This window comes from Coenobita brevimanus, chromosome 88 (assembly GCF_032717465.1).
Source record: "Coenobita brevimanus isolate Jiangsu-jjx chromosome 88, ASM3271746v2, whole genome shotgun sequence".
Classification (NCBI taxonomy): domain Eukaryota; kingdom Metazoa; phylum Arthropoda; class Malacostraca; order Decapoda; family Coenobitidae; genus Coenobita; species Coenobita brevimanus.
The window spans coordinates 794,335-814,180 of NC_137041.1; the positions used below are offsets into that span (position 1 = coordinate 794,335).

The 19,846-nt window shown below is 40.9% G+C and overlaps 1 protein-coding gene and 2 non-coding genes across 5 annotated transcripts; all 3 read left to right on the plus strand.

Annotated features, from left to right (window-relative positions):
• Nucleotides 1–1,176: 1,176 nt before the first annotated feature.
• On the plus strand, nucleotides 1,177–19,504 carry Amacr (Alpha-methylacyl-CoA racemase). 3 transcript variants are annotated; one of them, XM_080281149.1, is made up of 8 exons: nucleotides 1,177–1,288; nucleotides 6,800–6,912; nucleotides 8,629–8,764; nucleotides 9,799–9,942; nucleotides 10,377–10,508; nucleotides 16,345–16,459; nucleotides 16,941–17,151; nucleotides 17,429–19,504. In XM_080281149.1, exons 1-8 carry the CDS (start codon nucleotides 1,258–1,260, stop codon nucleotides 17,729–17,731), a joined length of 1,185 nt encoding a protein of 394 aa, XP_080137275.1. In that variant the 5' UTR covers nucleotides 1,177–1,257; the 3' UTR covers nucleotides 17,732–19,504. The 3 variants fall into 3 exon arrangements, with proteins under 3 accessions (XP_080137275.1, XP_080137276.1, XP_080137277.1); XM_080281150.1 differs by lacking the exon at nucleotides 1,177–1,288 and adding an exon at nucleotides 3,188–3,249; XM_080281151.1 differs by lacking the exon at nucleotides 1,177–1,288 and adding an exon at nucleotides 3,970–4,019.
• Nucleotides 13,558–13,678, plus strand: LOC145411276 (5S ribosomal RNA). The gene has a single exon (XR_013899402.1). It is a non-coding gene; the product is annotated as a 5S ribosomal RNA (ribosomal RNA).
• Nucleotides 19,237–19,304, plus strand: LOC145411258 (U4 spliceosomal RNA). The gene has a single exon (XR_013899386.1). It is a non-coding gene; the product is annotated as a U4 spliceosomal RNA (small nuclear RNA).
• Nucleotides 19,505–19,846: the final 342 nt, after the last annotated feature.

Consider the following 19,846-nt stretch of genomic DNA (forward strand, 5'->3'; position numbering starts at 1 on the left):
GTTTCGGCGGGGAGATAGGACAGTTTGAGTACCATGAAGTTACTGATGAACCGTGTAACCAGTGAATGAAAGGAGACCAAAAAAAAAACAAAATGTATTCACTTCCGTCCTTCCGTCTGCGGCACATCCTGATTACGCGTTTCTCATTGCCCAGGCGGGTGTTTGGGCTGGCCAGGGCTTGATGGCACGTTCCCACCAACAACATTGCACATGACAACACGCCTTCGCATCCTCATTCTCTCTCTCTCTCTCTCTCTCTCTCTCTCTCTCTCTCTCTCTCTCTCTCTCTCTCTCTCTCTCTCTCTCCTAGTACAGTTCACCATCCCCCCATCAGTAGACAGGGAATGAGTTAAGGGATGTTTGTGTAACCAGGCAACACATCCACCGGGTTACATCAGTGCCTCCACTTGAAGGCGTCCCTCTGTTACACCAGTTTGTCTCACTAGTACAAGTATGTGAAGAAATAGGAGGACGAGGAGGCGGAGGAAGAAGGGAAAAGGAAAACAATGGAGGAGGAGGAGGAGAAGAAGAAGAAGAAGAAGAAGAAGCGTAAAATCTCAAGGAGCTTTAACAAGAGATTAACACCAGAATATGATGCTAGTCACGAAGAAGTGCTACGCAAGGGACGCAGAACCGTAGCATCATTTTCAGCCACTGAGCTACGTAAGATAATCTGCAAAAGGAAAATCTGGGCCAAGTTAAGGTGAATGGAAAATGTACTTACTGAACACTAGATTATGGTGCTAGTCACGAAGAAGTGCCGTGAAAAGGAAGTAAAGGTGAAAGGAATATAAGAGATAATTGTTTGTGACGTAAAGTGTGCCGTGTGTAATACTCTTGGTGGTGTGAAAGTGACTGGGTGTAATATTCGCTCTCTCTCTCTCTCTCTCTCTCTCTCTCTCTCTCTCTCTCTCAGGGTTTTTTAGTATATGGCAGTGACTCAGTTCCATCAGGTGAAATCAGATGGACTAATTATCACCCACAGGTATATTATTCTCACCTATGAGAAAATTCATCTACCACTGCACGATAGATGTGTGTGTGTGTGTGTGTGTGTGTGTGTGTGTGTGTGTGTGTGTGTGTGTTTATTACACACACACACACACACACACACACACACACACACACACACAAAACGGTGCCAAGTAATCCATTTCTTTCTTACGACTTGGTGAAAGAGCATAAGACGTGGTGCTATACAGGATTTTATTGTAGTAAGGCTTGTTGATTTTGTTCTTGTTGTTCAGCCTCCGGGTCATGTCTAGCCCAGCAGACCCATCGACCACAGGTAAGCAACCGTCCTGCATTCGTCCCATAGGTTCCTTACATGGTCAGTGTTGCGTGTCAGTGTGGCATGTGCTGTGTAGTGCCCCTTTACGTGTGTTATGTTGTGTGTGCCGCATTGTGTGTGATTGTGTGTCTTAGTGTGGCATGTCCTGTATTGTGCTTCCTTGTGTGTGCTCCATTACATGTGTTATGCTGTATGTGCACCGTTCTGTGTGGTATGTTATGTAGGCCTGCTCAACAAGCAGGGCACGTGTCTGTGATTATGAGATTCCTCCCAACCCAGATCTAAGATGGTAACTGAGGAAGGCCGTGTGATGTCCTGATCAAAACCTAGTAAAGTGAACTCCATCAGATTAGAACTAAGGATTCCTCTGATGGGTAGACGTCACGGAAGAGGGAGGGTGGGAGCCTCGTAACAAGGGTTACAAACTAATGGGAGAACAAATGATAGCAGGAACTCTTTCAGGTTCCTGTGACTCATTTTTGGCTGAATATATATCGTCTGTTGTTAGAATACCAAATGAGGCTTAACCCCGTTAGTGCGATGACGTATTATTTTCACTCGTTTTTGTTAACTCTAGAAAACCCGTCTGTAGTGGCGAGGTTGGGTAAGAAGGTTTAACCATTGGCATTGGCAGCACTCCACAAATGGGGGTTGGGGGAGGAGGGAGAAGGGGACAAGATAGGGCCAAGCCTTGTTCCAGAGGGCCCACTGCCGCACAGTGAGCACACATTAAGTAAGCCGTGATTTCAAATGGAGGGTCACTGAGGGGAGTGGGAGGAGGGGAGAGGGAGGCAAGGGTCTGGCTGAAGGGCCCTATCCCCATCATGAATGCCATTTGTTGAAGGCTACTCATCCCTGAGGGTTTTACTCTCCTTGCTTCCCACGTAGCTCTGTACCAAGCACTACGGTGTTTGTGAGGGGTGCCTTCGTGTGGTGGCACTGACATAGCTTGGCGGCTACGCTGCCTGGCCATGCAAACGCCACTCAACTCCCTCCCTGTGCCCTGAAAGGGGAAAGGTGAACTGCAGGAGGGGGGCAGCTTCAGCCTGTAGTCTGTTAGGTTCACATTTAGTTTAACCTGGGTTTACAACTACTCATTACTACCACCATGCACTACAGAAATAGTATACAGTTTAAAATGTGCTAACCATTTTTACAGACGTTCTTCCAATTACGGTGAACGAGATCCACATCAAAGGGTCTCATCCTTAGAGACCCAATAGGGTCTCTCCTCCTCTCCTCCCCACTCCCCTCCCATGTATCCTTCTAAAAAGTCCTAAAAAACGGACCTAGTATCAAGAGTTGTGAGATTTAAAAAAGAATTAACCATCATATTGCATCTTTTCCACAGGCATTCATTCAGCCAATAGTCCGCTGAGTGAGATCTAGTTACCTCCCTGTAAGATCTCCCTTCGCCTCCAGCATAGACAAAAAGCAATTAAAATGGCAACATAAGTTTTACTTTAATTTACGAAGGACTTAATGCCAAGAAAGGGTGTCAAAAAAAGGAAATATCGATATGTTCCGAGCTTTGCGCAGTGGCAGATCGTAACCGAGGTGCGGTATGTTCCGCTGATGAGAGATGCTCTATTTTCATAGGGGGGCATTCTTTCTCCTCTAGTTCAAAATACAGATCCGTCGTCAAATTCAGAAGTATTATGAATATTTTTGGGTACACCATGATGGCTACCAGTGGCGTCAGGTAAAAATGCACCGTAATCTCAAAAATCTTGTACGTAACTTATGATAAGGTCGCAGGAGTATCAGCTGTTTATGGACGTAGGGAGGCGACTTGGGTGATTGGTCCACGGGATTTTTTTTTAACACAGGTTACTGTTGCACTTATATAAAGTATTCTTGTGATTTTTTTTTTTATTATACAATGCAAGGTGGCGTAGTGAGTATATTTTGATGTAGGTATGAGAAAAGAAATATCGGCCTATGTCTCGCCCTACGGGGTACGTGTTTGCCTTTTGCCCTAATTCTTGAGTATTTCATAATTGGAGTTACACAACGAGTGTTTATGATTATAGTTTTCATTTATACATTGCAGGGGGATGTACTGAATATATTTGGTTACATATTAATGCAGTATAAGCCTGACAGAAACAGGGAAAGGCAGGGTAGACTTCCAGGAACTACCGTATGTATGCCATTGTACAATATTCGCTTTCTTGTGCTTTAGGGTGTCATTATGGTTTATTCAAATCATGTGTTGAGTGCGTATGATAGAAGGAATTAAGCCCAGTACTAATGAAACTGGGTTAGTACTGTAAAGGTATTAGGAAGGCCATGACTGTACTGTACCCATTTATGGAAAACATTTATTGAATTGAATGGAATTAGCCTGCATCTAACCTGACGGAATGATGCAGGAAGTCAGGCATTAGCTGTCATCATTGTGTGGTTCAGGAATTAATAAAGGACAAACTGGGTGTCCAACTCAACAAACACAAGAAAAATAATCAAAATTGGCTATTCTGTGTAACTGGGTGAGGTTACACTTGTACCCCATGACATTAACCATCTGTACTACTACTAAGCCAAACCTAGAATGCCGCTTAAATTTTCCTCGCACTTATGATCTCAAACCTGACGAAATTTCAGGACTAATGTAGCCCCTAACTAGAAAAATGAACTTCCACAGGCAGTGCCATGGAGAAGACCCCATGAATTTGATGGGAAAATGTCACAGAACATGCTGAAAATACAATGCTTCTGTTATGAGGTAAAGTGAAAAATATAATCATGCACAGAATTACAAGACTGTGCACTATTGGTCAATTTTTATGTTGGACAACGATTAAATTGTGGAATTTCTGTTTGCAACTCTGTGTATGTCTCTAATTCCACCAGCATTTCTTTTTTTTTATTTAATGTGCTTTGTAATGCTAATGTACTTTATGTTTTCTGTAATTTTATATTTTCATTTGTGTACCTAATGCCTTACATCACTTAGGTGATGGTATTACAGTATTTGAAAAACAACACGGCACAATACTTTATTTTCTTTAATAGTTAGGTAGCCTGCTTGATATGCCAAAAAATACCTTGCTTTACGGCAGTTACTATACTGTACAGCGAATCTAGCATATACAGTAGCTTGATAATTGTCTCTGGATTTTCCCCGTTACATGGTATCTTTGAAATCTATATGTACAAAAATACTGTACTGGTAACCGCAGTCTGCAAAGGCCCCATTTATTGCATAACCAAACTTTGATGTATTATTTAATTTGCTGCTTTTTTACATATGGAATAAACTGCCCAATACCATTTTTAACCTCCTGAGTTTGGGAATATGTCCTTCATTCAGGTCATGCCATCTCCTGGTAAATACAATGAATATATTGTAATTAGACTTTCCAAACTCAAGGGGTTAGGTGCAGCCTTCATAGACCCATCAAAATACTTGGGGCTTTTCCCTGGTTGAATAAAATTGTCTGGAGAAGCAAGAATAAATTTAACTGGACATCCAGGGAGTTACAGATTGCCATACTGTGCCCAAGAGACTACAAATGTGTGGCCTAACCAAATGCAGACACGACTGTGGTAGTTTTATTTACTGTGCATCTCAAAAGGAAAATACAGGTTGACACACAAATATTGCCATACTAGAAACTGATGTGGCAGTATCTTGTGTTGTGGGGATGGCTTAGGTAGCTAGTGTTGGTGTGATTATGGCATTTGGAGTAAAAAATAAATACAGGGTAAATGATGCTGGATGTATACTGATAACATTGATTGAGCTGCCTCCACAACACGAGAAATCACCCGATGGAGTGGAGGTGGAACACTATATAGAGTACCGGTATGGGCCATTCTGTTTTTTTAACCTGCATTTATTGTTGCTGGCTTACCCGTTTAGTCTGGTTTGGTTGGCCTAAATATTACTATGCTTGTATGGGGCCTGATACCTCAGAACTCCTCCTTGGCTTTTTGATTTTGGTACTGTATTTAGAATTATTTTAAGAGTTGAAAAGGCATAAGATGAGAGATACTGTACAGAACTACCCTTCGCCAAAACAATCATCTCATAAAAGATATTTGTAGCTTTCAGCTTCAAACATCGTTATGATATGGGTGAGTGTGATTCAGACGTAGCTTTAGTCCATTTGGTGTGTGATTCTTTTCATACGAGTTAAAAATGCAAACAAAGTGACAGGCATTTTATTATTCCCAACAGTTGTCTTGTGTTTTTATTTATTTATTTATTTATTTGCATATTTATCGTGTAATGCCATGAAGGGGAGTTGGCTGGTCATCTTGGCTTAAATATACTGCACTTCTCCTCAAAGGGGATGGTGTGGAAGTGTCAGTTTAGCTTTAAATAAGAGATCATTTCTAGCATCAACACTGCCTTTAGCTTTGTGGTGTTAGATTACTCAGCTATTACCTCAAAAATATATAGACCTTGGAAAAAGCGGGATAATGTAAGGAGCTCCTTCACGATGACGACAACTCCATAATTGATTTTTGCCGTTCCAGACATTTATATTCATTTTAGGAGGGTTGTTTTTAATGTATGGGGTGAAATGTAGCCTCCATTAATCCCTTCACTGAAAGAGGCCCTTCTTAGCTCTAAACAAAATATCCCCTGGTAGACCAGTTAAAATAAAAACTACAGTACTGTATAGTTACGTCATCTTATTAAAGAGCTTATTCATAAAACAGTCCTAACCTGGATATTTTTTAGGCCTGACTTTTCTGTTCTTCATATTTGCCTTGTGCATTCCTCAGGCCTGATCTGGGCATCGTTTGTTATTAACGTGGACATTTTTTCTAACTCAAACCTGACATGGGCAAAATTTTGTTACAAGTACAGTAGGTTTGATTTGGGCATGTGGAGTGAATGGTGGATGATAACTAGGTGTGGAAAGTGAGAGGTGTGAGCATTGAGGGTAAGGTTGCAAGAGGCAGACCAACAAGGACCTGGGGCAAAGTCATAGAGTGTGAACCTAAGGATAAAGGACTGAATAGACAGGCTGCTAGAGATCAAGCAGTGTGGAGAGCTGGCATTAGGTGACCAAGGCTGACACATGCAAGAATGTTGGAGCCTTCATAAATGAAATGAAATAAAAAACAGTACTTACCCTGTCAGCAGGTGTATAGAATGGTCATCAGGTGGACCAGACTGACATGGACTTCATTTACGTTAATTGAACATGCTCTTTTCACTTGATGGCAGCCATCCATTTCTGATGATGTTAAGCTATATCCCTCCTCAGTCACCTATCTTGGAGGTTCTCACTCAGGACCTCATCTCATGTTTCCATGGTCGGCCTCTGCCTTTAAAGATAACATGAGAGTGCAAACAGTAAGAATGGCACTGTCATTTAATTATCACATAATGATGTAGATTTTATTTTACATATTTATTTATTTATTTTTCACTACAAATATGCAAGTTGTAGGAGTGACCCTATTCCCAAGGTGAAACAAACAGATTAGGTCAGGATACAAGTGTAATGGGTATAGGTTCTCCCAATAACATCCTCACATTTGCAGACAAAATGGCGCTGCGTGGCATTCGTGTGGTGGAGCTGGCCGGTCTGGCTCCAGCACCATTCTGTGGCTTGATTATGGCGGACTTTGGTGCCAGCGTCATACGGGTTGATAAGGTAGGTGGCTTGGTGTACCTGTTGTGGAAAGGTATTTGTAAAAGCAGAAGCACATCATCATTTTCATTGTTAAATGTTTCCATAGTGAAATTAAGTTTCAAAATGGACAAAATACCTAGTTTATGTATGTTAAATATTGGCACACTACCATGCATATGCCATGTATGCTATAGCTAATTGATAAACAGGTCTTTGGTTTTTGGTAGTGTTTAAGTTGCATGTGAACGTGCCTAAAGTGCACGGTAGCTAATAGTTTTACTTTTTCTTGATATTGTTAAGTATATCATGTTGAATATTGTACTGCAAACCGTAATCCTACTTTTAACTTATAAACATCCGTTTTTGGTAGTTCATGCAATAATGCGCACATGCTTTTTATCAGACTCAATTTAATCATCAGTTAATGCATCCAAACAGTACAGACAGTCTTTGTGTTAAGTTAGAGATTAATTGTTGTACATTACGACAATTTGTACCATTCATTCAGAACCTTTAATTACAAGATTGTACATAAACAGTGGAATGGTATTAAGTGCAATTAACTGTGTAGTTATTTATTTTGCATATTAAACCTTAGCATTGTTTTGTTTGTTATTTGTAAATTGTAATATTGACATACGATGGTTTGCATTAATAACGTCTATAGCAATCTATCATTCGTTCATTTTTTTTTGAAGGCCTTAACATGCTATAATGTGTCGGCCTTGGTCACCTAATGGCGGCTCTCCCTGCTGCTCGATCTCTGGCAGCTTCCCCATTTAGTCCCTTATCTCTGAGGTCACACTCAATGACCTCATTCCAGGTCTTTTTCGGTCTCTCTCTCTCTACCCTACCCCTGACATTAACACTTCTCACTTTCTGCACCCAATTATCATCCCCCATCCTCTTCATATACCCAAACCATCTCAGTCTACCTCTCCTCATCACAACACCAATACACTCCAGTCACATTCTACCTCTCATGGGGAGAGAGGGAGAGAGAATTTAAAAAAAATCAAATACTGTACAGTATTTACTCACTCACCATTGACTGTGTGTGTTCTAGTCTTCTTTGAACCGCACTTGGACCCATTGCTGCAGCTGTTGACAAGGAGAATGAGGAGCATTAATGCTTTTAGTGAGATTTCAATACCCATGGATGGCTAATGAGGGGATGGAGGATGACAGCTGAGTGCAGAGGAGTGTGGTGTGATCATTGAGGGTAGAGTTGTGAGAGGCAGACGGAAAAAAGCTTGGGGGCAAGGTCATGCAGAGTGACCACAGGTATACGAGACTGAATAGAGAGGCTGCTCAAGATCAAACAGTGTGGACAGTCATCATTAGGTGACCAAGGATGATGCATGCAAACCTGTTGGTACCTTTATGGACAAAACAAAATGAGACAAATGACACCTGATTTTACTGATGGAGGGGAAACTTCTACTGTACTCCCAAAGAATTTAATCCGTTCTTGATTAACCCTTGACGTATTACCAGTATTTCCTCCTACTGTATAGGGATTTTATTTTGCCTTGTGCTGAGTTTTGTGTGTGTGTGTGTGTGTGTGCATGCATGTGTGTGTGCATTTTTTATTAGCACAATCCATTGTTATTAAAATTACACAGTTTGAAAGTAATATCTGTACAGTTCATAATACAAGTACAGTACTACATTGCATTACAGTTTTGATGTCATTCCTGTTCTAGGCAATATTATTCAGATATTTTCCTAATACAGCCCAGGGCACCAGATACGGAACGGTTGGGACGTGGGAAGCGCTCTATTGTACTGGATCTAAAAAAGTCCAGTGGAGCCAGCATCGTTAAGAAGCTGTGTACCAATGCTGATGTACTTATTGAGCCATATAGAAGAGGTGAGTTATTAGTTCATATTCCAGGTAACATAGGAGGCTTTGTACTATCTCTTCCTTAGTTATTTATTTTGCATATTAAACCTTAGCATTCTTTTGTTTGTTATTTGTATCTTGTAATATTGACATACAATGGTTTGCATTAATAACATCTATAGCAATCTATCGTTCATTCATTTGTTTTGAAGGCCTCAACATGCTATAATGCGTCGGCCTTGGTCACCTAATGGCGGCTCTCCCTGCTGCTCGATCTCTGGCAGCTTCCCCATTTAGTCCCTTATCTCTGAGGTCACACTCAATGACCTCATTCCAGGTCTTTTTCGGTCTCTCTCTCCCTACCCTACCGCTGACATTAACACTTCTCACTTTCTGCACCCAATTATCATCCCCCATCCTCTTCATATACCTAAACCATCTCAGTCTACCTCTCCTCATGACAACACCAATACACTCCAGTCACATTCTACCTCTCATCTCTACCACCGCAAACCTAGCGCCCCATGCCTAGCACTGTGGGATGCAATACACATCTACCTAATCATTGCAATTTCTGTATGTTTGAGCCAGTGAATGTCCCCTTCCTTTTACTGCCCAGGTCTCACTACCATACAGCATTGCATTCCTAACACATGCTGCATACAAAGTTCCCATAGCATGGAGGGAGAGCCCTCTCAATGTGATGAGAGGCAACAGCTCCCTGAACTTCTTCCAACCTCTCCTCACTCTAACCGAAGAGTTAACTCCAGCCCCATGTCCAGCACATGACATGTCTCCCAGATAACAAAACTCTTCCACACAAGAGACTCACCAGCAAGTTCAGTCCTTTCATGCCTGACAATCTCCACTTGCTCAAACATCATAATCCTGTAAGAGGTGGCCACAAGCAGATCTCATCCATGTCACCCCCTCCTCCACCAGCATGCTGCCTTTTTTCCAGCTCACATCACAGTTCTCTCATATACTTCTCCACCCCATCCCTCCATCCAATCTTTGATCTCCCCCTCCATCTAATGATAAGGATAATGATGATTTTTCAGGTGTGATGGAAAGAATGGGTCTTGGACCTGATGAACTGCTTGCCAAGAACCCCAAGCTGATATATGCTCGACTGACTGGCTTTGGACAGGACGGGCCTTATGCTGACATGGCCGGGCATGATATCAATTATGTATCCCTCACAGGTTTGTATATTCAGTTTGTTTTCACTTGAATAGAAATTTGTGGTTGCATGAAATTCAAGGAGCCTTGGTTACTGATTAAATCTCCCTCCAGTTTGACTACATTAGGCCATTGCCTGGGGTGAATGGGGTTACTGATATTTGTCAGAACAAAATTGCATTTAGGAAAAAACAACTTTGTTCTGAGATTTGTTTCCTAATGAAATATATCACCTAGCACATGACAAATGCTTGGCATCCCCTTTTTAACTGCTAGTAGTCTGATTGACTCTTTAAAAGTGTGAAATGCCATTGGAGTCTAGCACAAGGGATTATTACACTGTACATGGGAAAAATAAAGTCAGGATGATGATGATGATGACAGCGATGATCAGACTTTGGACTCCAGTAGGTGTCGATTGCTGATTACATGTTACAGGTTGTCCATTCCATTACAGGCATCTTATCAATGCTGGGTCGTAAGGACGGTCCACCCACCCCTCCCATCAACCTTCTGGCGGACTTTGCAGGAGGTGGACTCATGTGTGCACTTGGCATCTCACTAGCACTGTTTGAACGGTCAAGATCAGGTTAGTGTGTGTGTGTATGTGTGTGCATGTGTGTGTGTGTGTGTGTATTTACCTAGTTTTTATCGGTTTTACCTAATTGTGATATACAGGAAATGAGCTACACTCGTGGGGTCCTGTCTCTGTTTCTCAGTAAATCAGATTTTGCTTTGAACTTGTTTAAGTTTTTAGACTGGATGATCTCTTTGTCAAGGCTATTCCACAGGTCTGTGCATCTGTATGGAAAACTATATTTATTGATATCCTTCAAGCAACTTTGCTTTTTCAGTTTCATTCCATGTCCTCCTGTTACTCTCCCGTCCCATAGAGACGGATCTTTTCTGTCAATTTTATCTACTCCCATCATGGTCCTGAACACTGCTATCATGTCGCCCCTCTCTCTTCTTTCTTCTAAGGCAGGCAGATCCAGCTTTTCCAGCCTTTCTCTGTACGACAGATCTGCCAGGCTAGGGACCGTCTTGGTTGCTGTTCTTTGTATTCTCCCGATCTTGTTTATATCTTCTTGTGTGGGGACCACACTACTGATGCATATTCCAACCTGGGGCAGATCATGGCCACTCTCAATTTTTTTCATCATATCATCCATGTAAAGAAATGCTACTCTTATGTTAGTCAAGAGTTTATACATCTCTCTAACTGTCTTTTTAATGTGTTTTTCAGGTGACAAACTATCCTAGACTAGCACTCCCAAATCTTTCTCCTCTCTTGCTTTTGTAATTGGTTCTTTACCCATCAAATAATTCAGTGATGACCTAGTGGTACTTTTATCCATTGCCAATACTTTACATTTTTTTTGCGTTGAATTTCATTTCCCACATCCGGCACCAATTATAAATCCTATCCAGGTCATCCTGCAGCATTTTACAGTCTTTGTCAACTTCAACTTTCCTCAAGATCTTTGCATCATCAGCAAACAGACTTGCATAACTATTCGTTCCATCTACCATATCGTTTACATAAATCAGGAACATTACTGGCACTAACACCTAGCCCTGTGGGACTCCACTTGTTATTTCCCTCCTTCCAGACATCCTGTCCTTTATTAATGTCCTCATTTGTCTGTCTCAGAAAGTCTCTCATCCACTCCAGGAAGTTTCCCTTCAGTCCTTCTATTTGCTCCAGTTTCCACATTAGTCGCTTGTGGGGTACTTGTCAAAGGCTTTCTCCAAATCTAAATACACACAATCCACCCAACCATCTCTCTCCTGTAGCACTTCAGTCGCTCTTGAGTAAAAGCTCAACAAGTTGGCAACACATGACCTTTCACTTCTGAATCCAAACTAACTTTCAGCCAAAATGTTCATCTCCTCCATATATTTTATCCATCTGTCTCTCAGGATTCTCTTGCAGAAATTTGCAACCGTGCTGATTAGGGACACTGGTCTATAATTTAGGGGTTCTTCCTTGTTTCCTCCCATATAAATTGGTACCACATTGGCCCTCTTCCATTCCCAAAGCATTCCCCTCTTCCAGAGAGCACACAATTAAACCGTGAATCTTATCCGCCAGTTGTTCTCTGCATTGCTTCAGTGCCCAATTAGAGATTCCATCCGGTCCTGGGGCTTTCCCTACATCTTGAGTTTCCAGTAATAATTGTACACTTCCTGCACATCCACTTTTATATCTTTTAGCACTTTATTTGTAGTTACTCCCTCCCCCTCCACAACATCCCTTTTTTTTAGTGAAAACCGATTGGAAACATTTGTTCATTATTTCAGCTTGCATTGCCGCATCTTTATAGGCCTCTCCTTCTACTTTTATTATGGTGATTCCTTCCTTTTGTTTCAGTTTGCCATTGACAGATCTGTTAAACAATTTGGATTCTTCCTTACATTTGTCAGTTATACCTTTTTCAACATTCCTTTCTTCCTCTCTATGTATTCATGTATATTCATTTCTAGTTCTTCTATAATCTTCCTTTGTTCTCTTATTACCTCCTTTCTCCAGTTGTTCCATGCAATGGCCTTTTTTTTTTTTTTTACACCTGTTAAACCAATCCTTTTTCCTGTTTTCTTTCCCATTTACTCATGGCACATTTTCATAAATTATAGAGGGCTAAAAGGATATCCCACTTCCTCTGGATCTCTCTTGTTTCTGAATTTTCTTCAATCCACATTTTCAAAAAATTTTCTCAGTCCTGTAAAGTTTACTTTCCCAAAGTTTTATCTTCCCTGCCGATAAAGCTGTAAAGGTGTATGTGTGTGTGTGTTTGTATGTTCATTTGAGGGAACTGGCCCACACACAACTTGAATACTAAGTCGTGGTTGCATGAAATTCAATGATCCATAGGTATGAGGCATGTAGGAATTAGTCTCCTTGGTTACTGGTCAGTTTAGCTGTCCAGTCTGCTTATACATGGCCATCACCCAGGCTGAAAAGGTTCAGAAGTCATCGGCAAGTTAAATACATTAGTTATTGTTGGTAGTGCAGTTTCTTTCAGCCATGGCCTCTTGAATGTTGGAGGCTTTTCAGTCTTCCTCCTCCTTTGGGTGGATGGGGAAGGAGATGGACATTTTTTTCTTTTTAAATAATGGCACCAACACCATCTTCATTATGAGAGTTTAGAAAATATGCTAGAATAATGTTAATTGTACTGGGTGTTTGTAAAACATTCACACATCATCATCATCATCATCATTCAGTGTTGGAATTGAGTTTGAGGGCAGTGTTCCTTTCAGAATTAATAGTTTTCAGTAATTTTAGTTGCTGTATATATGTTTCTTAAAAGTCAGATGGTTTTTGGATATTTAAGGTTAGATTTTTTTAAGAGGTTAGTGTTAAGTTGGATACGATTTTAAAATTTTGTGTTAGTCTGCGGGTTGGAGTGGGGATTCCAGGGGTTCGATTGGTGTGGTGAATGAAAGAGAATGTGGCCCATTTATTTAAGCAGGTTTATGGTTAGCTCCTCCTCCTGTCAGGTTTTTCTGGCTCTGAACCCTGCCTCACCCCATCCTTAGGTAGGAAGAGAAGTCTGAATGATATTAACGTTTGATTAATTTGATAGATTTTGGTGTTAAAGAAGGTTAGGTTTGCATAGGTGAGACAAATTACCATGCTCGGCCATGCCACGTTGAGTACACCGCTTCCCGTCCGATCAGCGAAGTTAAGCAACGTTGGGTCTGGTTAGTACTTGGATGGGTGACCGCCTGGGAACACCAGATGCTGTTGGCATCCCTACGTGTCAAGTGGGGTTGGTGGAGGATTAGTGCCCCTCCCTGTAAAACAATTAACTCTAAGCCCTTGACCACCCCGTTTGGGATACATGGCGTCTGGCAATGGATGGGATGGATGGTTATATGTGAGGTAGGTTAGATTGTCCACAGCATAACTGTGTTATATTCTGCAGAACACACAAACAATCTCATACTCACCTGTATCCATTGGGCACTCTGTTGATAGTTTTGCTTTTGAATTTTCCTTTCCATATTTATGAAACCTGCCTACCTTATGTTTGTTGTGAGAAATAGAATTATGATGATAGAAACCAGAGAGCAATTTCTGTCATCAAAAACATCCTGTTCCTTTAATTGTTTATGGGAATAATCTTAGTAACCAAAATATTCTTCAGTCAGCATCACACCTCAAAGAAAATTTTCATACTCACCTTTATCTCCTCCCTGGGTATTGTATGACAGTTTCCCATATTTTCTGCTATCCATATCCATTTCTGGATTGTACTCACCTTATGTAGTACCAGTGAGGATGAGGGATAATGATGATTTAGCCAGACTAAGCCACTTCTGGCATCACTACCATCTTACCCTTGTCATGGCCACCATTTTACCCATTCTCTTGTCATGACCACCATCTTATCCACTCAGCTTCCATCACCAGCTAATCCTTCTAATTATATTGAAACACTGTCCCTTATTGCTTCACTATACTTTCATTTTCCCATTTCTTTGTCTTACCTTGGTGATGATGATGATGATAATGGTGGTTACCAGGTGGAGCATCTGTTCACCAACACAACCACTCTCTTGGACTGACACACCAGCACTGACTGCTTCACTAACTCAAGGGGTTCATTTGTCTGAATCCTTGCCTTGTAATTGGAACTATATACCAGTGAATTAACTAATAACTGAAGCATGGGGAGGGTATCTTAGAATGATAATGATAAATTTGAGAGTAAGAGTAGGGCTAATGATAATAATGATGGTGATACTAATGCTAGGTCAACCCCCCACCCATGTATTTTCCCCCAGTGGACCTATTTCCACCATGAACTGTTCCTTCACTGGATCAGTTGCACCCATATACCTATTTCCCATGGACCTATTTTGACCCATTTTACTCATGTTTTGACCTATTCCCCCATGGACCTATTTTGACCTATTCCCCCATGGACCTATTTTATACATGAGAACTGTTCACTCATAGACCTATTTTTTCCACATGAGAGGTAAAACTGTTCATTCATAGACCTATTTTCTCCACATGAGAGAGAGAACTGTTCATTCATGGACCTATTTTCTCCACATGAGGGAGAGAACTGTTCATAAATGGACCTATTTTATCTATAAGAGAGATGGAACTGTTCATTCATGGACCTATTTTATCCACATGAGGGAGAGAACTGTTCATTCATAGACCTATTTTATGTACAGTATGAGGGGGACAACTATTCACCTATGGACCCATTTTCCACTGATGGGGAACTTCCCATTCTCCTATGGAAGGACATTTACTCCTCTGATTGTCACAGTATGTACTCAAGTTTGTGGAGGGGGTATCACCATGATCGTCATCATCATCATCATCATCATCCTGCCCTCTGTTCTCGTCTAAGGATGGGGTGAGACAGGGTCCAGAGAGCAGGCAGAGGCTTGATAGAGTGAGAACTTACTAGAGTGTGCCCCCAAATGAGCCACACTCTTATTCACTCACAATTAAAGTCCCTGGAATTCTGACTCATCTTTAGTAAAGGATACAGAAACACATGCCATTATTTTTATTTATTAATATATTTATTCTGTCTCCAAACAGTTTCAGACAATTTTTAACGGAGTTTTAGAACCCTCACTTCATCCCCACCCCATCCTGTAGGTGGGAATTGGGAAGGGGATGATGATGATGATGATGATGAATATACAATTTATCATCATCATCATTATTAAAAACATCCCTTGCCAGTTCCTTTGCAGTATCAGGTTCCAGTCTTCACTTTCTCACACTCATTTACAGCATCCACCCACCTTTTTCTTGGTCCATCATGCCTGCTCCCACCTCACTCTGATATACCTGTTTCACTCACCTATCTAGCATCTTCATGTGGTGCTATCAATATACACAGCTTGATGGTTATAAAAATCCCTCATCTCCCTCCAAGACCCACCAAAAGAAGATGGTGGTCTGGAGGAGGGGGACAACTTCAGCCTGCAGCCCACCAGGTTCACAGTCAGATGAACGTGGGGTTGCCGCTGCTGTTAATGCCATCTCATCTGTGACCATTCAGATAAAGTTACAATTAGTTCAGGTGATGACTTACTTCCACCTAGGGAATTACATATTGAGGTTGACCATGATGCTGCTGATGTTTTCTAGTGATTGTGTGGTTATATTGTATTCCTTTCCTGTTAACTTGGCCCAGATTTTCCCTTTTTCAGGGTGTCACATGTAATCTAGTAGAAGAAAGGCCAGTACTGCCATTCTGCATTTTTTTCATGGCACTTCTTGAATAGCATCATATTCTAGTGTTAATCTTTTGTTACAGGTAAGCATTGAAAATGAAGAGATGTCCATTTTAGATCAAGTTAAAGTAAAAAATATATAGTTATAACCAAATAGTGTAAGCAGATGAAAAAAATACTTCATTGTAAATATCACTGTTTTTCAGGCAAGGGCCAGGTGGTAGATGCAAGCATGGTAGAGGGTGCTGCGTATATCAGCTCTTGGCTCTACTCCAGCCAAGACATGTCCTTCGTCTGGGGGAAGCCACGTGGCCAGAACTTGTGAGTTGTGAGTCAGTAAGAGTGAATAGGCAGTCTTTATTACAAGTTACAGATGTATTCTTAATAATAATAATGATAATGGTACCATAATGTGTTTTAATCAGGTTATATTGTTTCCTAAATGTGAGTTCACTAGTGCTTGAAAAACATTTATCCCTTTACCTCTCCATTTTGTTTCTCTCCCTCTCACTGGACTCTACCTCACCCCACCCTGGAGTGGGCAAGGAGGTCTGGGTGATTATGATAATGATGATGATGATGATGGAAAGGGTATCTGGATAATGATGATGATGATGATGGTAAAGAGATCTGGTTGATAGTGATGATGATGGAAAAGAGATCTGGTTGATGGTGATGATGATGGAAAAGAGGTCTGGTTGATGGTGATGATGATGGAAAAGAGGTCTGGCTGATGATGATGATGATGGAAAAGAGGTCTGGTTGACGGTGATGATGATTAAAATGTTGCCTTTCGTTTCAGACTAGACTCAGGTGCTCATTTCTATGACACTTATGAGACCAAGGATGGACGATACATGGCAGTGGGGGCAATTGAGCCGCAGTTCTACCAGGAGCTGACCACACTGCTGGGACTAAACGATGAGGAGCTGGGACAGTTTGGGGATAATGATTCCATGAGGAAGATATTTGCGGCCAAGTTTAAGGAGAGAACCATGGAGGAGTGGACGAAGGTGAGAAAAGATCCACTTCTGGTGATGATGATGATGAGGAGGAAGAGGATTACTCTGCATGCTGTTGATATTTCTCTTGCTTTTATACCATCTCTTTCCCTCCCTGTGACTTAATATTCAAGGTGCCACAGTAGTCAAGTTCTGTAAGATGAAAATAAACTGACTATTGTGTCAGCACTAAGAAGCAGCCATGTTGACCCCTTTAGGTTAGGATAGTAGATTAAGGCACTGTAAACTAAAAATTAAACTGAGATGCTAATTAACAAATATTCCACAGGTGTTTGATGGTAAAGATGCATGTGTGACCCCAGTGCTGACCATCGACGAAGCCCCACACCACCCCCACAATGCACACCGCCGCAGCTTTGTCCAATCCACTGCCACCCGAAGCCCATACATGCCCAAGCCAGCCCCACGCCTCTCTCTCACACCAGGAACCGTATCCGAGGGGGCCCAGGTACCCCAAATTGGTCAGCATACAGTGGAGATCTTGTCAGAATTAGGATACAGTCAGAGTGAAGTGGAGCAGTTTCTGAAAGAGGGAGTGGCCAAGCAGACAGCTGAGAAGTCACGCTTATAATAGGTAGGAGATTTAAAGAGCAGCTATATTTTGTTAGACTTGAGAGTCAGAATTGGTGTACAGAGTGTGTTCAAGTGACTTCTTAAAGAGGGAGTTGCTGGTGCTAAGTAGCTTATAGACTTGTAAAATACAACATACAGTATATATATTTTTTCAGGATTCCAGGATAATTAAATACCCTATTATTTGTAAACTTCGTCCTTCAGTTAAATGAGAGGTCATAAGTTCGTAAGGCATTGTAGTTGTGATCCCAGGTGCATTTGAAAATGAACCCAGTGGATAATGGATAACAGGCTGAAGTTATGGTAATACACATATTTAAACACTTGTATTACCAACTAATATAGTACAATATAGCTTGTGTTGATACTTTGGGGACCTCGTATGTTTTAAAGGTACATTGTTTAATAAAGTTGTTACATTTATAAATGTTGTAGTAATGCCCTATAAGAGTGATCACACAATTTCTAGCTGTTGTTGGGGAGTAATTAACTGCCTTTGGTACTTGATTTACTTTCTGGTCCATAGAAATCATACCAGTTCATTTACGCTAACTTGAACCAGATTTTTTACCTCTTGCAACTTATCTCACATTGCTGCAGCTCTGCATCCTTTCCAGAGCACTTCTTCGTGGCAGGCATCAAATTCTAGTGTTAGTTTGTTGTTACAGCACAGTATTCAGGATGGAGAGATGGTAGTTTTAGGCCACATTAGAGTAAAAATGGGGATATTGTGAGAATTCCTTAACCCATTGAGTTTGAGAGTGCCCCTTACATTTTATTCTTTTAATTATGTTTAGGATAGTTTTTCATCTGTAGAAGTTAAATAGAGCCTTGATAAACCCCTTCAGTATGAGAGGCATATCCTAGATGAATTAAATTGTTTGGTAGCAGAAAAAGTAAACTAAAATCGACATAACAAGATCCAAGGGGCTAAGAGGAAGCCTAGTGTCATTTGGATTGATTGATGGATTGAACAGTGACATATAAGGCAGTTCATTTACTTATAAACATCTAATTTCCTGTTTTTCTGTTCAGATTAGGGTGATGCTGATATAATATCTAATGTCTATTACTGTTTATAGAAATGATGATGATAGGAGAGTGTGCCTGAATTGATTTACATAACTCGGTAATGAAGAAAACGATGGAGCAGGTCGTCCAGCAAAGCAAAGCCATCATCAGGCACCTCATAGGACAACCCGTTGTAGTTTCGTTAGCTTGAGAGATGACAACAGGAAATATAAGGTAAGTCTAAAACATCTGTTTAGTAAACCCTGGATATAACTTGCCATTTTTTATTCTACATCATCATCATCATCCAATCCTATGTTGCCCTATGAGGAGCGTAGGAGCCCGGGGCTAGGCAAGTTGGTCCTGACATTTAAGATACGAGTGACCAGCCTCACTCATCCCTGAGTGGCATTACGTGAGCAATAAACTCCAACCATCCCTTGGATATAAACCTGCCCAGGCTCAATCCAATTGGAATACTTTAATTACCCAAGCTTTGCGCAGTGGCAGTATCGTAACCAATGAGGTAAATCCAAGGTGCAATTATTGCTACTTGAAGAGGTAATAAACTAATAACTCACTTATGAAACAGTGTTAGGGAGCTCCCGCAACCAATGAGAATACAGGTCTGTGAATTTTAACATCCCTAAAGTGCATTAACCTCTTCACTACAATGCTGCCTTCTGTGTTTTAGTCTTGCTATCGCCAGACTATTTTATTCAGCTTAAGGAGAGACATTAAATTGAGGGTGTTAAATGTAGACTTTCAGTTAACTCTGTCATTTCTAGTGGTCCTTTGATAATTGTAATAAAATCATCTGGTAGCATCAAATAATAATAAAAATAATGGGCAGGGTGGGAAAGGAGGTCTGGATGATGATAAGGAATGATAAAAATAGTAATGATATTCTGTGGCTGGAAGAGTTTAACAATTCTCAGTTCAGATCTGACGGTACCTACACAAGTCAGTCTTAATCATATCCGTATACATTTTAAAGATCCTGACAAAATGTTGTTAAAGTCCTTGATGGAGATTTCACATTTCCTTTAGTAGCTCAAACGGTAGAAGTTAAACACACAGACTGAAATTGTGTATGATATAT